This window comes from Gavia stellata, chromosome 2 (genome assembly GCF_030936135.1).
Source record: "Gavia stellata isolate bGavSte3 chromosome 2, bGavSte3.hap2, whole genome shotgun sequence".
Lineage (NCBI taxonomy): Eukaryota > Metazoa > Chordata > Aves > Gaviiformes > Gaviidae > Gavia > Gavia stellata.
Window position 1 is genome coordinate 80,223,196 of NC_082595.1, and position 18,970 is coordinate 80,242,165.

The following is an 18,970-nucleotide window of genomic DNA, read 5'->3' on the forward strand; positions in this document are numbered from 1 at the left end:
TGTATGAGTGCTGTGTCCACAGCTGCCTATGAATAAAAAGGGGATTATATGAGCATATACTTACTAGGATGGAATACAGGTATCTTCAGCCTCCCATATACCCAGCTTGCAAACATTTATTTTTGTTGTTCGTGTTTAAAAGTGCTTGGTGCAGCCCTGTTCTTCTTGAGCTGATATTTTTGTATACTTGTAACAGGAATAAGAATTATAATTGAATCAGACCAAAGCAATTGCCCACTCTGATAATGCACTGTAATCTGCTAAACTATGCTTTTAATCCTTTCAATGTGAACATGAATTTACAAAATCAGCAGTCCATAGAACAGGAGTTGACACGCAAGGTTAATTATTAGTAACCCTGTAGTTAGACAGAAATACTTAATGCAGATTAAATACAATGATTTTTCTGTTTATCACTCTAGAGACCAGCAAGACAGCTGGATATCTTGCCTTTATTTTCTCTGTCTTTACAAAGTACACTTATTTTGGAAAACATGTGAACATTAGAACAAAAGCATAGAAAGAAAAAACTTTTGGTCAATACAAAATGGAGAAAGGAAGTAAGTTATTGATAATAGAGTAAGTTTGCATGTAGAACATTAAACAGTAATCTACTTTTCATCTATAGTTCCTTTAAAGCTATCAAGAGCCTTGAATAATAACTATGTTTAGCTTCCTTCTGCTCAAGACTACAGGCACCTTATGACTGGAATGGCTTTCTGTTTTCTTTTTGGGAACACTGGAAAAAACATTACTTCTACACAAAAAACTGGTATTATCAGGACTTTTTGTTCAGGAAGGACACAAGGTTGGTTTATTGAACCCCAGTGAGCTTTGGTCCAAGTTGAGTTTGTATTTATTTCCAGGGCAGAATAAAAAGTGTCTTTGCTTTCTTCTGCAGTGTGCACATGGAGTAGATATATTTGAGCCTCAGCTTTTAGGACTCTGCCCTTACATTTCCAGGAAAAAAAAAATCTGCCAGTTAAATAATTTTACATACCATGATTTTCAAACTTCTAAAACTAGGAATTTTGAAAGTAAGTTGAGAAAAGCTTTTATAATTGGTCTAAAGAGAATTTTTCTTGTGAATATTTTGTATTTTTTTCAAATCCTGAAATTTTCTCACAACTTTAACATTTGATAGTTTTTGACCATAGTTTTATAACCAAACACTTCCAAAGGCTGAGGACTTTATGGTTACTATTCAGGTATTTTTCTTGTCCTTTTCCTTCCTATTTTGAATTATCCTTTTTAGCACTCACCCCAGTTCTTTTCTTTCTCCTTTACGCTTTGTTCCATTTCACTCTTGGTAATAGAAGACTCAGGTAGAAGTCAAGAGAGACTGGGCTTCTTCCTTGGAGTTGGAAAAGACCCTGATGTTTTGCAGGATATGGAGAACTTTAGTTCCTTCGTGTATTGCTGCATGGCAGCAGCCACATGAGATCCTCTTCACTTTCCCATCTCACTTCTGTTCTTCACGTCACTACTGGGGAAAGACAGTGTGGCTGGTAGCTCCAGGATGGCCAGAACTATAGAGGAAAGGACCTCCAGTGAAGGTTTGTGGGGGAAAAACAAGGCTGACTCTGCTAATATGGACAGCAGGCTGGTATCTGCACTAGGGAAAAATAACATGCCTACCTTTGGGTTGTATTAAAAAATTGTCTGACTTTTCATGTTTAGCTACTTGAAAAAGACATCTTTTTGAGAGAAAATTTTCACTTAACTAGTGTGTAGTTTTTTTGAGGAGTTACACAATGGAGTGCTATTAAGCAATCATTAGTGACTCTGTGGGACAAGTTAATACTTCTATACTGTTTACCACATAGCCTGTAGCATCCTCTGGCATAAACCATGTTATTTCAATGTTATTTTCATTATTAAACAACTGTTGGAGTGTAGTTGGAATAGTATTGTTACTAAGCAGCAGATTCAAGTTTTGGCCTTTCATGAGTCTGTAAACGTTTACAGTTTCACAGGGAAAATATTAAATGGTTGAAAACAAGATAGCTAGCTCTAACTAAAAATAGGCAAACTCATGGGGTGGAAGACTCTTAGCTCACTGCTGACAAATCTCCCTTGGAGAAAAATACTTCCAAAAGTACCATCTTAGTCTATCATTGCTTGGCACCTGAGCAGAAAAAAAAGTTTTACTTTTGTTTATTTAGTTTACTATTCATCTGTTCAGTAAAACAGAAAAACAACTGGAGCAACACAGACATGTTGTCTTTTGTTTCTAAATCAAACATTCTTCACTCAACTCTAATTGTTTTGTCGGTTAACCTTATGTTTGCTTCACGTTATGCTAGCCAATCCAAGTAATTACCAAACTCATTTGTGATTTAAACCTTTCTAAGCCAGTCAGAATGGCAGGTGGCCCAAAGGAAGCAATTCTCAAACATCAGTGTCATTCCTAATCAGTGGAATTTAGCCATGCTCCCTAAGCTGCTTAGCCATTTTCTTTCATATTTGCTGAGATTTAGTAAGATTTAATTTTTCATATTGTGTCTGCAGAAAATACTGACCCCTGCCCCTGCTTTTTTATCCCTTGTTTATCTTCAGCTATTTAACCTTTAAATTGCTAACATTTGGAGAGCATGCATCCGATCCTGTGCTTTTACAGTGAAAAGAGAGCTTGGAACATTTAAGTAACCATTTAACCTAAAGTTCAATACTTGCCTAGCAAATTGAGCAAACTCTATTTATATGCAGGCCAGCCTATATATGTTGTTAGGGATTTAGAATGCAATACATGTTTTCCTAACATCAGCAACAGAGGTTAAGTATCTAGCTGCCTAAGATTTGATATCATAACCCCCTCTGACAGACTTCTGACGGGCTCAGGTTGGTTGGGCTGACTTGGTCTCTGGAGGTGCCTTTGTCTCTCCGCTCATTATAAAGATGGAGCCAGGAGAGTACCTTGGATTTGGTACTAAAATGTCAGACAACATGAAGTGAGATGAGAATACAGTTTTCAGAGTCTTAAATTACTTTCAGCTAAATAGTTTTCTTAGTCTTTAAAGATATTTTTGTCTTACCTACCCTGAAATGTATCTTTGGTTACCCTAACAATTATAACTAAAATCTAGTTTTTCTATCATATTCTTTTTACATGACTCCAACTAAAATAATGGGCCATTTTCCATAATTGGTATTGGTATAGTGGTATTGGTAGTGTGACAGGATGAAATGTCCTTTCCTCAGTTTATATGATAAGTTTAGGTATTAGTGGACAGGTTTTGTATATGTAATTTCAGAGGCGTTCTGCAAGTGGTGAGTTATAGTTTATATTTAAGATACAGCTAAAGGGGTTAGCATTGCACAGTCTATAGCAGAGTCAAAAGAACAATTTCCATCCTGCCAGGTAAGCTTTTTATCCAGTAAACCTAAGCCTCTAGATGGATGTGACTAAACTTTCTGACCTTGCACAATTCTGCAGCATGGTTTGTACAGGGTAGTACTTTCTCCTCTCTCACTCACAGACTACATATCCCAGCCAAACCTGATTAGTATCTCCAAGCCTCTCCGGTTCTCATACTATTCATCCTGTCTTTCCAAACTGCCACCTCACTCTTTACCTCTCCACAGCTTCCTTTGACTTTTGTGCATGCTAGACCTCTGGATGTCAGCAGATATCCCAATGTTGGCTTCCCCTAAGCAGTGTAGACAGTAACCTGAGTGAAAAATACACTTATTATGGAGTTAGTGTACTAAAGCTGTCTTAGACTTCAGTTAACGCTATACATGCAGCCAGTATGAAAGGTCTCTGTCCTTCATACTTGGCCACAGTATCACCCTTGGAAAGAATGGCAGCTGTTGGACTGCTGCTTGTGCTCAAAGCATGACACAGTTAAGAGGAAGGTATATTTCATGCTACTTCTATCTCTTACCATTATCCTGAGCAGTATAATTTAATTATTACTCTGAGAAAGGTGCAAAGGTACATTTAAAATCTCAGAGAAAGCTTGCTGTATAATTATTCTTCTAGCAAATAATAGTTTATATTTTTGGATGCATTTTAGCATGCTTTTTTAGCTTTTTTTTAGCATCCAGTTTATATTTTTGGATGCTTTTTAGTACTGTACTGAAGGTCAAAGGAAGAGTCCTGTTGATGCTTCCATGGATAAATCCTTGAACTTAAATTAAGAATTCCTCTGAGATTTTGGATGAAAAAAAAGTATTACGATAAGTTGAAGTCTCACAAGCATATAATTGATAAATGGGTTACATTTTGCAAAAGACTTTGGAACACTAAGTTTAAAAAAGTTTATTCTAAAATGTACTTTGTTTATTCTTTTTTTTATTCTGCACAGATTCTATGGCACCACTATTGAATATATTAAAAATTGGTATGATGTGTATTATAAAAACAAAATTCTTAAGTAGAGGAGAGTTTATTACAGTATACACTGTGAATTACCTGTTAAGAGATTCTAATTAGTGTTTTGATTATCTGGGCAGCTATGTGAGATGCAAATTATCTGGGGAATAGTCTCATTCTTATTATTGTTCCACTAACAGAGGCATCCTTAACAGGATCAATTGGTCAACACGAAATCAATAAACCACTGAAAGAAACTGTTTTAGCATGAGAATGCATTCTTTAATTGCTTGTGGGAATTCTACAAAAGAATCAAGTCTTCAAAATTTCAGTGAGGATGAAAACCATCCCAGACAACCTGAAGGAAGGTCTAGTTTAAATCCTGTAATGTACATATATCCCCTTATGTACATTACATTCAAAGGCTAAATATAGATCTAACAGAACTGTGAGAGAGACATTGTATTTTCATTTAAATGTACTGAGTGGTCCAGTAATCCTGCCCTGGAATGAGTAGGGAAAGTAGATTTTGTTGTAACGACAGTCTAGCACATCAGCTGTGGAAGGGCTGCATCTTGGTATTGTTCAGTATTGTGGTGCTGTACCACCAATTCACACCCTACCATTTCACATGTGCCTTTCCGTCCTTTGAGAGAATGACCTTATCCTCAGCAGTTCTCACATGCTAAGCGATAGTATACTTAACAGAAATCAATTATTTGTACTGTTAAAGTACCAGAGCAGTCCTGGACATGCTTTTGGTCCACGCTGTCTGACATCATTGACTGAAACAATCTCTAGGCAGTGGCCAAGCTTTAGACTACTTCAGGGGCCATTTGCAGTGGGAGTCTGCGTGCTGCCTCTCTTCATTGTAGGCCAGGAAAGTTTACCAGCATGGATGCAAGCCAGTCTGTCCCAGCTCACTCTGAACTAGAGTAGCTACTTTCCCTCTTCAAGCGTTCCACCTCTAGGAAAAGTAGGAACTTTGAAGTGTGTCAAAAGTACATAAACCATACAGATTCTGGTCTTTTTTTTTTTGTTAAAACCAGTGTAACATGCCCATTGATTTGTGAGTGGCCTGCAACTATGGACTGTGTTATATATAGGGCCACCATACCAGAAAGCTAGGCTGAGGATGTGGCCAAACTGCCTTCTGTTCTTATTATTGCCTGTGAGTAGCTTAGAGAACAGAGGAAGGTTTCATCTGACCAAGTACAGATGTCAGCACCTGAACCGGTTATTACAGAAACTCTCTTGTAGGCTGTGGGGAAAACCTAGATGCTTCTAGGACATGACTCATGATGTATTTAAAATGTTTACATGAGGACATTTCAAGATGCTTTTTTTTTTTCTTCATCCCCTATGAAGGGTACCAAGAGTAACTAGCTCATTGTAAATCCTATCTCAGGGCCATTTCAGTCAGATATAACTTGGTGGAAGCTTCGCAGTCTTTTAAATAATGCCATGGACCAATGGAATTCCTGATTGTTGTTTGGGTTACAGTTCTCTTACTCGCTAAAACACAACTTCTGCAGATTTTGCAGTGGTGGCCCTTAGTTTGAAGTAATCTGTCCTTACAGACATAATGTCAGTGTTTATGGGAAATACTATTCTTTTGTATTCCAGTCTTCTGTATACTAACCTTCTTTTTTACTACCTTAGAAAAGCATTGGCGTTTGAAAAAGTGCCTGTAGTGTATATTTGACAAAAGATTTTTTTGCATTTAAAATAAAATGGAAGATTTTTCTTGCATTCTGTATGATCAGCAGAACCTTTGATGTGCTTAAGAGGTCTATTATATGATTTTAACTCTACGGAAGGTGACATTGCTTTTGTTTTATAGCTGTATAGCAATCAGACATGAATGTTATGACATACGTGAGGAGATGAGTTTCTAACACTGATCATAATTTTAATCCTTCTCTTTCCTGCATCAGAAATGTAGTAGTATTCCAGGTCAGAGATGTAGTACAGAATTATGTGATTAAATAACAGATTTTCAAAAAGGTTAATGCATCTTGTGGGTTTTAAGATGAAGGTGATTTGGGGGGCTTTTTTCTTCTTTTTTAACATAAAAAAGCTTCTAGAAATTATACAAAGTGTTTTAAAAGGATGGTGATTTTAACACCACAGGATATTTTGAAGGAAATGAATGGAAAAGGCTGTTTATGTTTGATTCTCTGATCTCTCCAGGATACCTAATTATTTTTTGAATTGTAGAGTTAGTTTTCCTAAGCTTGTGTGAGAAGTTGTCATTGCATTTATGACCTGGTGTAAAAGGCCATGTCTGCCATCTCCTTTTATTGTTCAGTATGTCACAATATTTCACAATATTTTTCTTACTATGAAGAAAATATCTATATTTAAAATTATCCATTGTATACAGCACTAGAATGTTTAGATCCGCTTTTATCCAAAATTTTCTAAGTTGTATATAACAGGTTATCTACTTACATATCTAATAACTTCAATTTTTGATATTTTATGATCTTAAATGCTATATCATGCTTTTATAGCAAGTACCCCTCATGTATTTACACTGTGGAAGTAAGAAAAGTGTCTCAAGTGAGACTTAGGCTTGTGTTGGGACAGTGTTTGAATTTATCTGTACAGGTGAGAGTGAATGTATAAAAATTATTAAGCTGTTCTGAAAGGTTTAATAATAAGACATAAAATCCTTTTGAGAAGGGTGCTTTAGTTCAAAAATTGTTTAAAATCTTTGAAAATTTGACTCTGTCAGGCTTACCCAGAGTATATATTCAAAAGGCTGCATTAAGAGATGGGGTTATAACACTAATGTGAATGTGATGATCTGAATGGATAAACATATCTGAAGTGAAGACATAAAGTAAAAATCCAGTAAAAAGCATATTTATACTTACCACTATTATGAAAAGGGGTTTTTAAAGGTTACCCTTCCCTATAACAGTCTAGACTTTTTTTTTTAACCTAAATGAATTTGTTAAGCATGACTTCTGCCTACATTTTTCACATTTGTCCATTGTTCACTTGGGATCGTGGGCTTTTAAGTATGTGGTCATGTGGGAGTTCAGTTGATGAAACTAAGAAAAAGCCTAAAGCTAAGCATACGTGTCGGAGTTGTCTTAGTGAAGTAAATGTGTTCGTGACAGGTCAATCTCAGGTGCGATCCCATGAAGGGGACTTGATTGTCCATAATCACTCAGTAGAATGAATTAATTGAATCATTTAATGCCACTAAATACTGTATGCCATTGTTAACTAAAAATGTTTACATTTCTCAGGAAGCTTCACTATCTTTAATGCATGTGATATTTTTGCACTAATAAACAGAAGTCTTGATTAAAGCCAACTGCTAAATAGTGTAATTCACTAAATATTATGAAAAAAAATCATACTTTATTCCCTGTTCACAGGAAATATTTCAGGAAATAATGATGTCCTTCTGTTTCCTATAAGGGTAGCAGAGGGGAGCCAGGTCCTGCGGGTCCTCCAGGTTTACCAGGGAAATGGGTAAGCAGTTTATTTCCATATTAAGTGTTCATGTTTACTTTCAGGGAGCTATGGTATCATCTGGAACTACACTTACCCATTTATCCATGCAGGGAACTGAAAATAACGTTGAAGCGAGTGATGGCTGAGTTTCTTTTTCAGTCCTCTGTGACTGTGCTAATATTAGCAAATGCTGTTTTAAAGTATATGGAGATGTGTGGGACTTTTTCTTCTGTTTAAAAACCCATAAATCCTGTGATATGCAAAGTTGGGTTACACACTCCTGTGTGGGCTGTGTGTACTTGGGGAACAGGAGCAGTGAAAGACTGGCTTTCTGCTAACAGCTACGTGAAACTAATGAATGGAGCAGATTATGAATGCCACCTTTTACCAGTGCTCCCGCAGTATTTACACAGTAACAGTCAGAAGCATAGCTGGGAAGGTTTTGGCTGAAAGAGCCTGCTGTTACAGAGGAATGCACAAATCACAGAGTGCAAGATCTTAGGAAGTATTTTTAAGAGAACCAGACTGTCGTTGAGGGACTGGAGGGTGGAAAGCCCTGTAAGCCATTTCTGTTGTGTTTATCAGCAATAAAACCATAAGACGCTGTTTAAAGGGCTGTATTTTGGATCAGCTCTATTTTCATCAGATAATCCTCTTTCATCAAGTCAGAACTGTTCCATGAATAAGATTCTGCCCCATCTGCTTGTCAGGGTATGACCTTTAGTTTTTCATTCTAAAACAGATTGGGTAAGTTTATACCCTTGACTTATTTTCACAGGGTCCCCAGGGTGATATTGGACTTCCTGGACTGCCAGGTCCTCCAGGCCTACCTGGTGGTAAGGGTGACCGGGTAAGAAATGCACTCATACACACAGACTGCAGTTTGACATCAGGAGTAAATACAATAATTTGAGCATTTTTTGCAGTTTTTACATGAATTAATGTCTGGTTTCTTGTTTTGTATGTAGATCTGTTAACTGCTTGAAAGCCGGGATCTAGGTGCCCATTAACTACTTGTAGCTCATAAAATATACAGGAAAAATCTTGACAGTGTTACTTAAGGGACTGAAGTAAGATTACTGGCATAAATATTTCCTTTTTTTGGCGTTTGAATCATTTAAAGGCCTGAATCATATTGAAAATCATTGACTCAGCCAGATCTGAAATCGTAGGTCAGGGTCTCTGGTCACTAAAGAGCTTTGGAACTTCAGCCCTGGTCTACAGTAGATACAATGCCTTTTAGATACGTCTGAGGACCTGCTATGGAAATGCACAGGCTAATGCAGCTATTGAGACACCTATGCATACACGCACAGTTACAGGATATAAGTATCTCTTCTAGTATTTTGTTAGGAGGGAAGAACTGGGCCCTGTAATCTTGCATACCTGCAGAAGATATCTTGCTTTGCTGAATAAATGTCAGTGAAGGCTATATATATAAAAATATATGTTCCTTATCTTCTCTTGCTTATAGGAGGCTACAGAGGATGGAATTCACTCACCAAACTTCAGACATCTTTGTTATGGAAATAGTTCTACACTGTGTTTCATCCTTCTTACTTGAGACATCTACTTCAGTATTAAATGCATTTCTTTTAATACTTCAGTATTAAATGCATTTCTTTTTCTGCACTTCAGAAGTGCATTGCACCTCTTACTTTCCATTGTACCTCTTACTTTCCACTGACAGTCAAGGAAGTATAGAACTGTTAGTGAGACATAGGTATCACTGCTGTAGATGTCTTTAGTTGAACAGAGGAATCCTGCCCCTGGTATGCTCCCAGTATACATCATAGGGTGGCTAGATAGGGCTTGCGGTTGTTGTTGGCAGTTCTTAAAAGATGCTCAGGTACTTAAAAACAAGTTTCTAAGACAGTTGTTGTTGTTGAGGTATTTCTCATGTTTGTTTTTGTTTGGGTGGTTTGGTTTTTTTAATGCTGAGATCAGGAACATGTTTCTAGTCAAATGTAAGTATTGACATAAAGCAGTCTCTTTTTATTAGATTGGTAATGGTTTATAAATCAGACTTCTCCAGAGGGAGATTGAAGGTACCTGAGGAAGCAAATATGGAAGGAAAATAACTAGTATTTGTTGCAGTGCTGACAATCTCCCTCCAAAGATACCTGATTTTCCTCATTTATGTATAAAGGGTCTGGACCCCTAGGATAAGAGCAGAATGTAGATGCTGTAAACAGACCCAGTGAGAGTCAGGCTACACCCAGAAGGTTTCTGTTTATATAATTGACAGATGACAGTATCTTATGCCTGGAGCTTTTTTTAAATCCTAGGGTCAGTTTAATGCCTTCTGCAAATACCTTAAAGTCCAAAAAGCTATGCTAAAAATTATCTCATCCTGCGACTGCTTTTTAGTTTTCCTGTTTTGAGACGTGTCAACTGGATCCACTTGTGTCCTTGATTAATTTTTTTTCTTCAGTCGCATAGAGGCTGGAGTGAATTTTCTGGGGCAGGCTTAACATGGCTGCAGCTTTGCCAGTAGCACTGATCTGCAGTATGTATTCCAAGCGACAAGCCTGGAGAGCTTTGTGCCATTCTATCCGTTCTCTACCCTGTTCCACTTGCAACTGCATCTGTCTTATACAGAGCCAAACATCCTTGTCAGGGTTTGGAAACAGGTATCTCTGTAACCTGTTAACTCTAGTCTTTGTGTCAACCACTGGTATCAATAAGTTCCAGACTGAAGTAACCTTTCTTCCCTTCCTGATTTCAAAATGTCATGGTTTTCTACACAGGGATCCTATAAAGTTCTGTTGTGAAGCCCATGTATGCATGATAAGAGTTGATGTAAACAGCAACCAGAAGCCAAGTAGAATTCACAAAAAAACATATTTCAGTAGTCATTCTTGATCTCAAAGCTGTTAGATACTGGGTACTATCTGCCGGCACCTTGTCACATGTGGGCGATTTTGACTGCTTAAAAAACCTCTGCCGAAGATGTCAGCAAAATTGTTTTTATTGAAGTAAGATGTTGTAAAAGTGAGACTTAACAAAGTTTGATGGCAAGGTTCACTCTATTACTTACTTCAGAGGATATAGTAATAATTCAAAGGTACCAACACAAAATCTTAGTGCACTATAACACAAGGTTATACATGATATCAGTCACTTACCAAAGACCTGCAGCTGGTAAAGAGTCTCTCAGCCTCAAGGAGTAACCTTGAGAGGTGTCCTAGCTCAAGAGGAGATCACCACCATGCAGCCAGCTGCTTAGCAGGGAGACCTTGAAAAAGGCTCACTCAGGCTGTCATATTTATGGAATAAAGTGTTTGGCTCATAGTCAAATTACATGTGATGGAAAAGGTAAGCATGAGACTCCTTGTACCCACAACTTACTTTGTTCCCTGACAAATGAATCTTGGAAGAACCACCTGCTACTCATGTGTTAATCGCATGGTCGGTGTTTCAGTTTCCAAGCCTGTATGCATCAGTGCTCACCATGTCACCCTGGTTCCTGTGTGGGTTTTCAGAGAATAGATTGGAATCAGAGAAGTTCTTGGCCTGGTTATGGCCTAGGCCTTTACCTCGTTTGGAGCCTGAATCAGACTGCCACTAGTTTGGTCAAGGAGTTGAGTACATCCATCGCACTCCACCCCATGACTACAGTCAATCCACTTTATCGACTCATAGGGTGGTAGTACGGTTACCTCTTGCCTCTATGTCATAAATACGTGGCGTATTGCAGATCAGTGGTAAGGGTACCATTATCTGATGAGTTGCTTAGCTTAAGCATTACAATTAATGCTAATTATATACCATTGCATATACAGAATTAGTTGACTGCATATAATTTACATGTTGGATTAACACAATTTGTTTCATTATTTCCCAAACTTTGATATACAGAATGATTATGAGCAATAAACACATTAAAGTCAGAACTAGCAAAACTACAACTGGATATAAAATCAAATTCAAAGCTCCAGTTGATGTTGGTGAGCATTCAAGGAGAGTTTCCCACCAGTGATGTTCTCTATCTTTTTTCACTCTTGCTAGGATACGGTCTACTCCTTGTCATGATAGATGGTAATCAATCAGGGTTCTTTTTTTCGTTGTTTCAAATTTGTTTCAGCAATTGACATAGGTCATCATAGGTCATCATGTTGCAACAGTTTGAGATTCATTAACAATTTGAGATTCATTCCAATGGGGGTAGGTAATAAATCTTGATACAATGTATAGTTAGATTGTAACAATTTGTGGGCTGTGACAGGAGCTGCATACAAATGACAAACATTTTGTTCCGGGTCAAGACAAATGTCTTGGGCCTTAATGGTATTACTTTCACAAATAAATCCTTGTTGTTCCCATACAACACGTGCATCACATCAACAGTTTGCCATTTGTTCCCATTTTGTTGGGCCCATACGCTATATTCTAACGGGTAGAGTACAGTTCCATTGTGATTTAATCCCAGCGCAATGATTAGGTATATGGTGTATACTGAAGCATTGCGTATTGTTAAAACAAAAACTGTGGCTTTACTGTTGGTGGGCTCATAAGTGAGATTGACTAGATACACCAAGATTGGAAATCCTTTTCGAATTGAGTCGCATTTTCCCAAATTACCTTTCGAATCTCAGTGGGCAAGGTGCCCTCATCACCTTCCCTTATAATTGCTGCTACAGTAGATTGCATTCGTAACTGAGCTTGGATACAGCTAAAAGCTAGAGAGACGTTATTTTGGGCAACGCCAAGTGTGTGTACAATTAGTTGGTGGTCCTTCTCATTAGTTCTCTCCCATTTAGGCAATGTATCAGATAAGAGCCATTGACTAGTTCCCCAGTGCCAGCAAAGAAGATTGAAATGGATGTTCTAATTTATGCAAATCACTCGTTGCTGAGCTTAATTTGTTTGCTAAAACTTCAGCATTCATGCTCTTTAATACTTCTAATCCTGTTCCTACGCCTGTCACATCTCTCCTTGTTCATTTTGGAGAGGTGAAGGTTCACCTGTGCAATCATGCTAACCATCTGGTATAGGATGTATTTAGGAATGGTGAGCAGGCGGGTTTAATTGCAGAGATATTAACCCGTATTGATAGTTCCACTTGTTTGAGGGACTATGATGGATTAAATAGCACTTGTTGCTGGCCTGTATATTTAATAGCATAGGGTCTGAATTCAGGTATCAGTGGATATGTAGTTTGGTCTGTTGTGGGAGTAATAAAATAGGGAGTAGGGGTAGCTGTTGGTGTAGTGTGAGGGCTGGGAATAGGTGTGAGCATGACCTTTAAGGATAGTCCATTTCTGTTATCTTTCCCTGTATCTGTCCACAGTCATGCTGCTTCTATAGTTGCGTCGTTAAAGAGGAAACTATTTATACAATTGGGGGGTGAGAAACAGTTTGCTCTGCCTTTTGATTTGAGTTTGATTTGTCCTTTTGATGACCACGTAGGTGTTTCCCTTTGAATAAGTTGTTACATTACATTCAATAGAGATTTTGTCATGTGGTGTAGCAGAAATCAGGTGACTTTTATTTGCTTGTACCGTTGTGTGATTACCAGTGATTGTCATTGTTAGATTTTGTCTTGGTTTTCCCAATATTCCTGTATTCCCATAATTTTTAAGCATGTATGGCACAGAATGTACTATAGTTACCGTAATGATTAGCATAAAGAAAAGAATTGGAGGTTTTCATCCCATGCGTCGGACTTGTTGATGTGTGAACTGAAATTTGTCCATGCTGGTGATGATTACTCCTGTGAGAAGCATAAGCAATCCTCCAATGGTTAACCTGATCTCCAGGGGAGGTGTGCCAGTATCATTCCTGGTATCATACTTGAAAACAAAATATAACACAAGTCTCAGCGGCCTTTTTCCAGACTGGTTACCGCTTCGAGTTAGTGGCTAGGATGTATCCATCTAGCGCTAATACGATGTTTACCTCCATTGCTGTCTTCTGCTTCCCAGGACAAAGAGCCACAGGGTTTTGTTAGTGTTATTGCGACAGTGCCAATTTATGGTAAATCCATCATAATGGGTTGCCCTGGTTGAAGAGCAATGGGGTATATTTTTACATCTGGTGGAGTTGCTCCCTATGGTGCTGACAGAAAGAATGCATGAGTGACTGGGCTCCCTGTTAGTCTGTATTGGTTATTCCACCAGTGAATCACTTCAGGCAATCGAGTATCCCAGTGGGGCTCATGTGGTTTAAGACTCCTTTTTAAATAGACCATTTGCTCTTTCTGCTATCCCATTTGATCGGGGATAGTAGAGAGTGTGGAATACCCATTGAATGTCTCTTGCTTTGCCCATTCCTGCACTTCCTTGCTGGAGAAATGTGAGCCATTGTCACTTTAGATGACATCAGGGGCCAGTAGACCTGAAAACCAAGAGGATAATCCCCTGATGGTGTTCTGACCATTAGCTTTCTGACATTTAGTTGCCATAGTTAGGCCTGAAACAACTTCTACTCCCATGAGGATGTACCAATATCCCGAGGAGGGTTTAAAGGGTCCAATGGCAGTTGCCTTGTTGACCGTAGGGTTTTTCCTTTATTGAGATGTAGGGGTGGTGCTTTAGCAGGGTGATCTGTTTGCAATTTCAGTTTACATTGGGGGCATTCTGTAAGGATGATTTCACATGTTTTCCTGTCTAGAGGTCAGCCTCGGCTTTGAGCTGCAAAATAAAGTGCTTCTCGGGCTGTGTGACCTAATTTCTGATGCAACCATTCTCTCAGTCGGTACCATTCGGGATTTGACATGTCTCCTGTTTTTATTCCCCTAGTTCTGGCTAATTAATCTACTTGGTGGTTCCATTTTGTGGCTGGCTGGGCATTTTTTATATGGGCTTTTACCCATCCTAGTTTGAGTGGCGCTAGTCTAGCTATATCTAATAATAATTGCCAATATTCAGTTCTCCAAACTGGAGATCTATTTACTTCCCAATTTAAGGCTTCCCATTGACAAAGCCATTGTGTGGCACCTGCCCACACAGCATAAGAGTCGACACAGATTACTTTTGCTCCATTTTCTGCTGCTACAACAACTGCCCTTAATTCTACTTGTGCACTGCCTTCACCTTCTTCTATTACTTGTTTGCCAGTGGTAATGTCTAATGCAGTGGCCTCAGACCGCCATCTACCCTTTACCCTCCTCTTTGCTGAGGCATCAGTAAACCAAGCTCCTTCAGTCAGTGTTCTCTCAGTGAGGGGAGGTGCATTTAAAATTGGCGAATGTTTAAATGGCTGGTTTAGGGCTAATGGGTCGGTGTGTTTATAGGCATTTGTAATGTGGAAAGTTTTGTATGATGTCCTTCAGTCAATTGCATTTCGTCTGCTACTCCCATCAGGTAGGCGTACCATTTTCCGATAGTGTGTTTTTGTGCAATTCCTTCTGGGGGAGCAGTTCCTTTCAGAACTGTTTCTAGCAAATTAAATGGCCCTCTAGGCTGGAAAGGTTGTCCCTGGTGTATTTTCTCCACTTGTTTAACTGCTTGGACTAAAGAAAAAAGTCCCTTTTCCCACTGGGAATATCTCTGTTCTGTCTCTTTAAATGCCATTGGGCTAAACATTACAGGCCTTTTTGGCCTGTTTGACCAGTTTGGAATAGATTGCAGTAAGTGCCATGTTCTGCAAAACCCCATTCTGCTGTTACAGACTCACAGGGCTATACTGGCCCCAGTGGCTGCTATGTCTTTAATTCCTGTATTAAGGTTTTGACTGCCTCTTCATGTTCTGGCTTCTATTTCCGTGGTTTTCCTTCTCATAAAAGTGAGTACAGGGGGTGAGCAATGATAGAAAATCCAGGTACGTGTTTTCTTCAGTACCCTAAATTACCCATAAGCTGTTGTATTTCTTTCTTAGACTGGGGCTTCTGCAATTGTTCCATTTTACTTAGGGTGCCCGGTGGAATTGCTGCACTATCTGTAATCCACCAGGTACGTAAAAAATTTTACTTCTCTACTTGGTCCTTGACATTTTTCAGGTGGAACCTCAACTTCTGCTTTCTATAGCATTTGCCACACTGCTGCTGCTGCTTCCCCCCCTTTTTCAGGGGAAGTCTCTCCAATCAGAATATCATCTATATGTTGGTACAGTTTCACATCCCGATGAAGTGAGACTGTCTGTAAAAGTTCAGCAAGTGCAGCATGAGCAATCGTAGGTGAATGTTTATAGCCCTGTGGGAATTTGTTAAAGGTATATTGTATACCTTTCCAAGTAAAAGCAAATTTCTCTTTGTCTTCCTCCTGCAAGGGGACCATAAAGAACACATCTTTCACATCTTGTACCACCATCCATGGGTGTGCAGCTGCTTGTAGCGTGGCTGTTAAAGTTGCAATATTGGGTACTGCAGTCGTTAGCAGAGCTGGGTTGGTGTTTAGGTGCCGATAATCTATTGTCAGGTACCATCTCCCATCCGGCTTTCGGACTGGCCAGATGGGTGAATTGTATGGGGAGTGGGTTCTGGTGATAATGTGCCATTTTTCCAAGACTGCTATTATGTCAGAAAATCCATTTCGTGCCACAGCAGAAACCAGATTCTGTGGTGCATTGGTAATTTTCAAATCAGGGAGTGCAGGGGCTGTGCGGAGTATGCATCCTGTCACCTCCCAATTTCTGCTGGAAGCACCACACACTGCTGTCTGGCAAATGCCAGTTTCTCTGGTCAAAACATCGAAACCCAAAATATTTTCATGGTGCTTTTTAACTCCAAAGCAAGTAGACCACATACACTTCGCTCCTGGAGCCATAAATTAATTTTCATGGTTTGGCATGTAACACCTGCTTTGTTTATCCTGGTGACTTGAACTATTTCCTGTCCGGGTCACACACCCAGTTTCTTGGCATCCTGTTGCGTTAGTATTGAAATTTGTGCTCCCGTATCTATTAGGAATTTTACCAGCTGTTGTCAAGGACCAACTGGAATCAAAATATAAATGCCTCCTTCACTTAGTGGCTTAAATATTGCATAATCTACTCTGGCAGATATCAGGGTATCACTGGCTTCGCCCTGTGTGTGCATAGCTTGTATGCAGGCGGCTTTTGTGACAGCAGTGGAGAGCTTGCTTAGGGAATGGATGGGAATTATAGAAGATTCACCTTGTTCCAAGGCACTTACTCCCCCAGCCCAATAAGCCACCCTACAGGCGATAGAATGGGATTCATTCACCATTTGGGTCCTAGGTTTCAGAAGACTCCCGGACCCCAATAGCCATTTGCTTCATCTCCACTTAACATTATTTGGTCACTGCTGCTCAGGCAGACGCACCATGAACATTCAGTTTCAGTTTCACCTGGTTTTCTGCCATATATCTCTTGTAAGTTTGTCAATTGCAATGGATCCCAGGGAGTGGTTTGTGTAGTATATCGTGGAGCACCACCGCGAGGTCCTTTGTAGTGTTCTGTTTTGGTAATGGGTCTAGCCCTATATTCAGTGGGTTCTGAGAGGAACAGGGGGTCATCATTTCCCTCACTGCAGTCATCAAGTTCACCCCAAATATCACTATCCCAATCCTCTGGGGACACTATTAGTTTCCTAATTTTCACGGGGTCAGGGGGACGCAGAGCCTGCATGAGCATCATCTCAACCCTTTCTTTGAACTTTTGTTTTTTCTCCTTTTCTTCCTGTAACTGCTTCTGTAGCTGCTCGATTTGTAAGGACAGTAATAACTCAGCTGCCTTCCTGCCTTCTATTTAATCTCTTAGATCTTATTTCTCTCTATTATTATCTTTCCGATACTGACAGGCAGCTTCTAGGCAGGTGCCTAACATCTTACAAATAATTTCCCTTTCCTTTACCATCTTTAGCATTTCCTGTTGCTAATTTTAGTTGTCGTTTGATGGCACCCCAGGCATGCCAATGTTCGCGAGCCCATTCTTCTGAGAATTTGGGACTCGGACTTACTCTGTGCCTCCGTAAGTAATCAGTGATACTACTTGCCATCCTGCTGACTATGCCAAGTTGTCACAGGTTAAGATTTAGACCGCTTAAAGAACAACTGCCAAAGGTATCAGCAAAAGTGGTTTTATTGAAATACGATGTTGTAAAAGTGAGACTTAACAAAGTTTGATGGCAAGGTTCACTCTATTACTTACTTCAGAGGATATAATAATAATTCAAAGGTACCAACACAAAATCTTAGTGCACTATAATACACGGTTATGCACAATGTCAGTCACTTACCAAAGATCTGCAGTTGGTAAGGGGTCTCTCAGCCTTGAGGAGTAACCTTGAGAGGTGTCCCATCTCACGAGGGGATCACCGCCATGCAGCCAGCTGCTTAGCAGGGAGACCTTGAAAAAGGCTCACTCAGGCTGTCATATTTATGGAATAAAGTGTTTGGCTCATAGTCGAATTACATGCGATGGAAAAGGTAAGCATGAGACTCCTTGTGCCCACAACTTCCTTTGTTCTTTGACAAATGAGTCAAGGCCTAGGCCTTTAACTCCTTTGGAGCCTGAACCAGACTGCCACTAATGTGGTCAAGGAGTCAAGTCCATCTGTCACACACCTGACATATTATAGCAGAGATAGATAGCAATACAAAACAGTGTTACAACGATGGATCATGCTTCAGTGAATCTTACAGAGTAGTTATGCAGATATGTTACAGAGAATGGCTAAGCCCCAGCATTCACCACTTACTTACAGTGTTCCCGATTCACACATTTTGAATTGGTTTCAGACACTCTGGTTCTGTCTATGTTAGTAAATCAAACAGCACCAGGCCAAGATCCAGACCTTGGCACTGGAACATGATCCTATATACTCTTAAATAGTTAGCGTAGCCCCTAGTACACTTTTGGCTGATGCTGACTGGCAGTTTCGCAAAAAATTCCTGGGCGTGGTTTGAGAGGAATGTTTACAAATAGATAAGTAGTATGTCAAAAAAGTGGATATTTTCATATTTTGACATCTTACCCTATTGTCTCCATTGAAATTTTGGAAGTCAATGTAGAATAGATTCAGATAGTTTCAGTTGTGATTTTTATGTTTGCTAATATATGTATATTACAGGCCAAGTTTCACAAAAGCAAAAGCTTCTCCCATCTCAACCTTACCTATTGACAGTTTTGTTGCTCTAAAGAAGAGAAAAAGAACCCCAAAATGATGTTAGGTTGGAAATCAGTGTCTTGTTGTACGAGTAATTGGAATACCTTAATAAGGAATGATTTTGAGAACACTTCAGACAAAATAGTTTCAGTGTTGTTTGACAAAGT

At 39.2% G+C, this 18,970-nt stretch overlaps 1 protein-coding gene across 1 annotated transcript in view; it reads left to right on the forward strand.

The window, feature by feature from the left end:
- Nucleotides 1-18,970, forward strand: part of COL9A1 (collagen type IX alpha 1 chain) — a 77,431-nt gene that overhangs the window by 46,451 nt on the left and 12,010 nt on the right. Inside the window, exons 29-30 of the mRNA XM_059835416.1 lie at nt 7,757-7,810; nt 8,571-8,642. Of these exons, the coding sequence (XP_059691399.1) occupies nt 7,757-7,810; nt 8,571-8,642 (126 nt within the window). The remainder of the gene's footprint in view (nt 1-7,756; nt 7,811-8,570; nt 8,643-18,970) is intronic.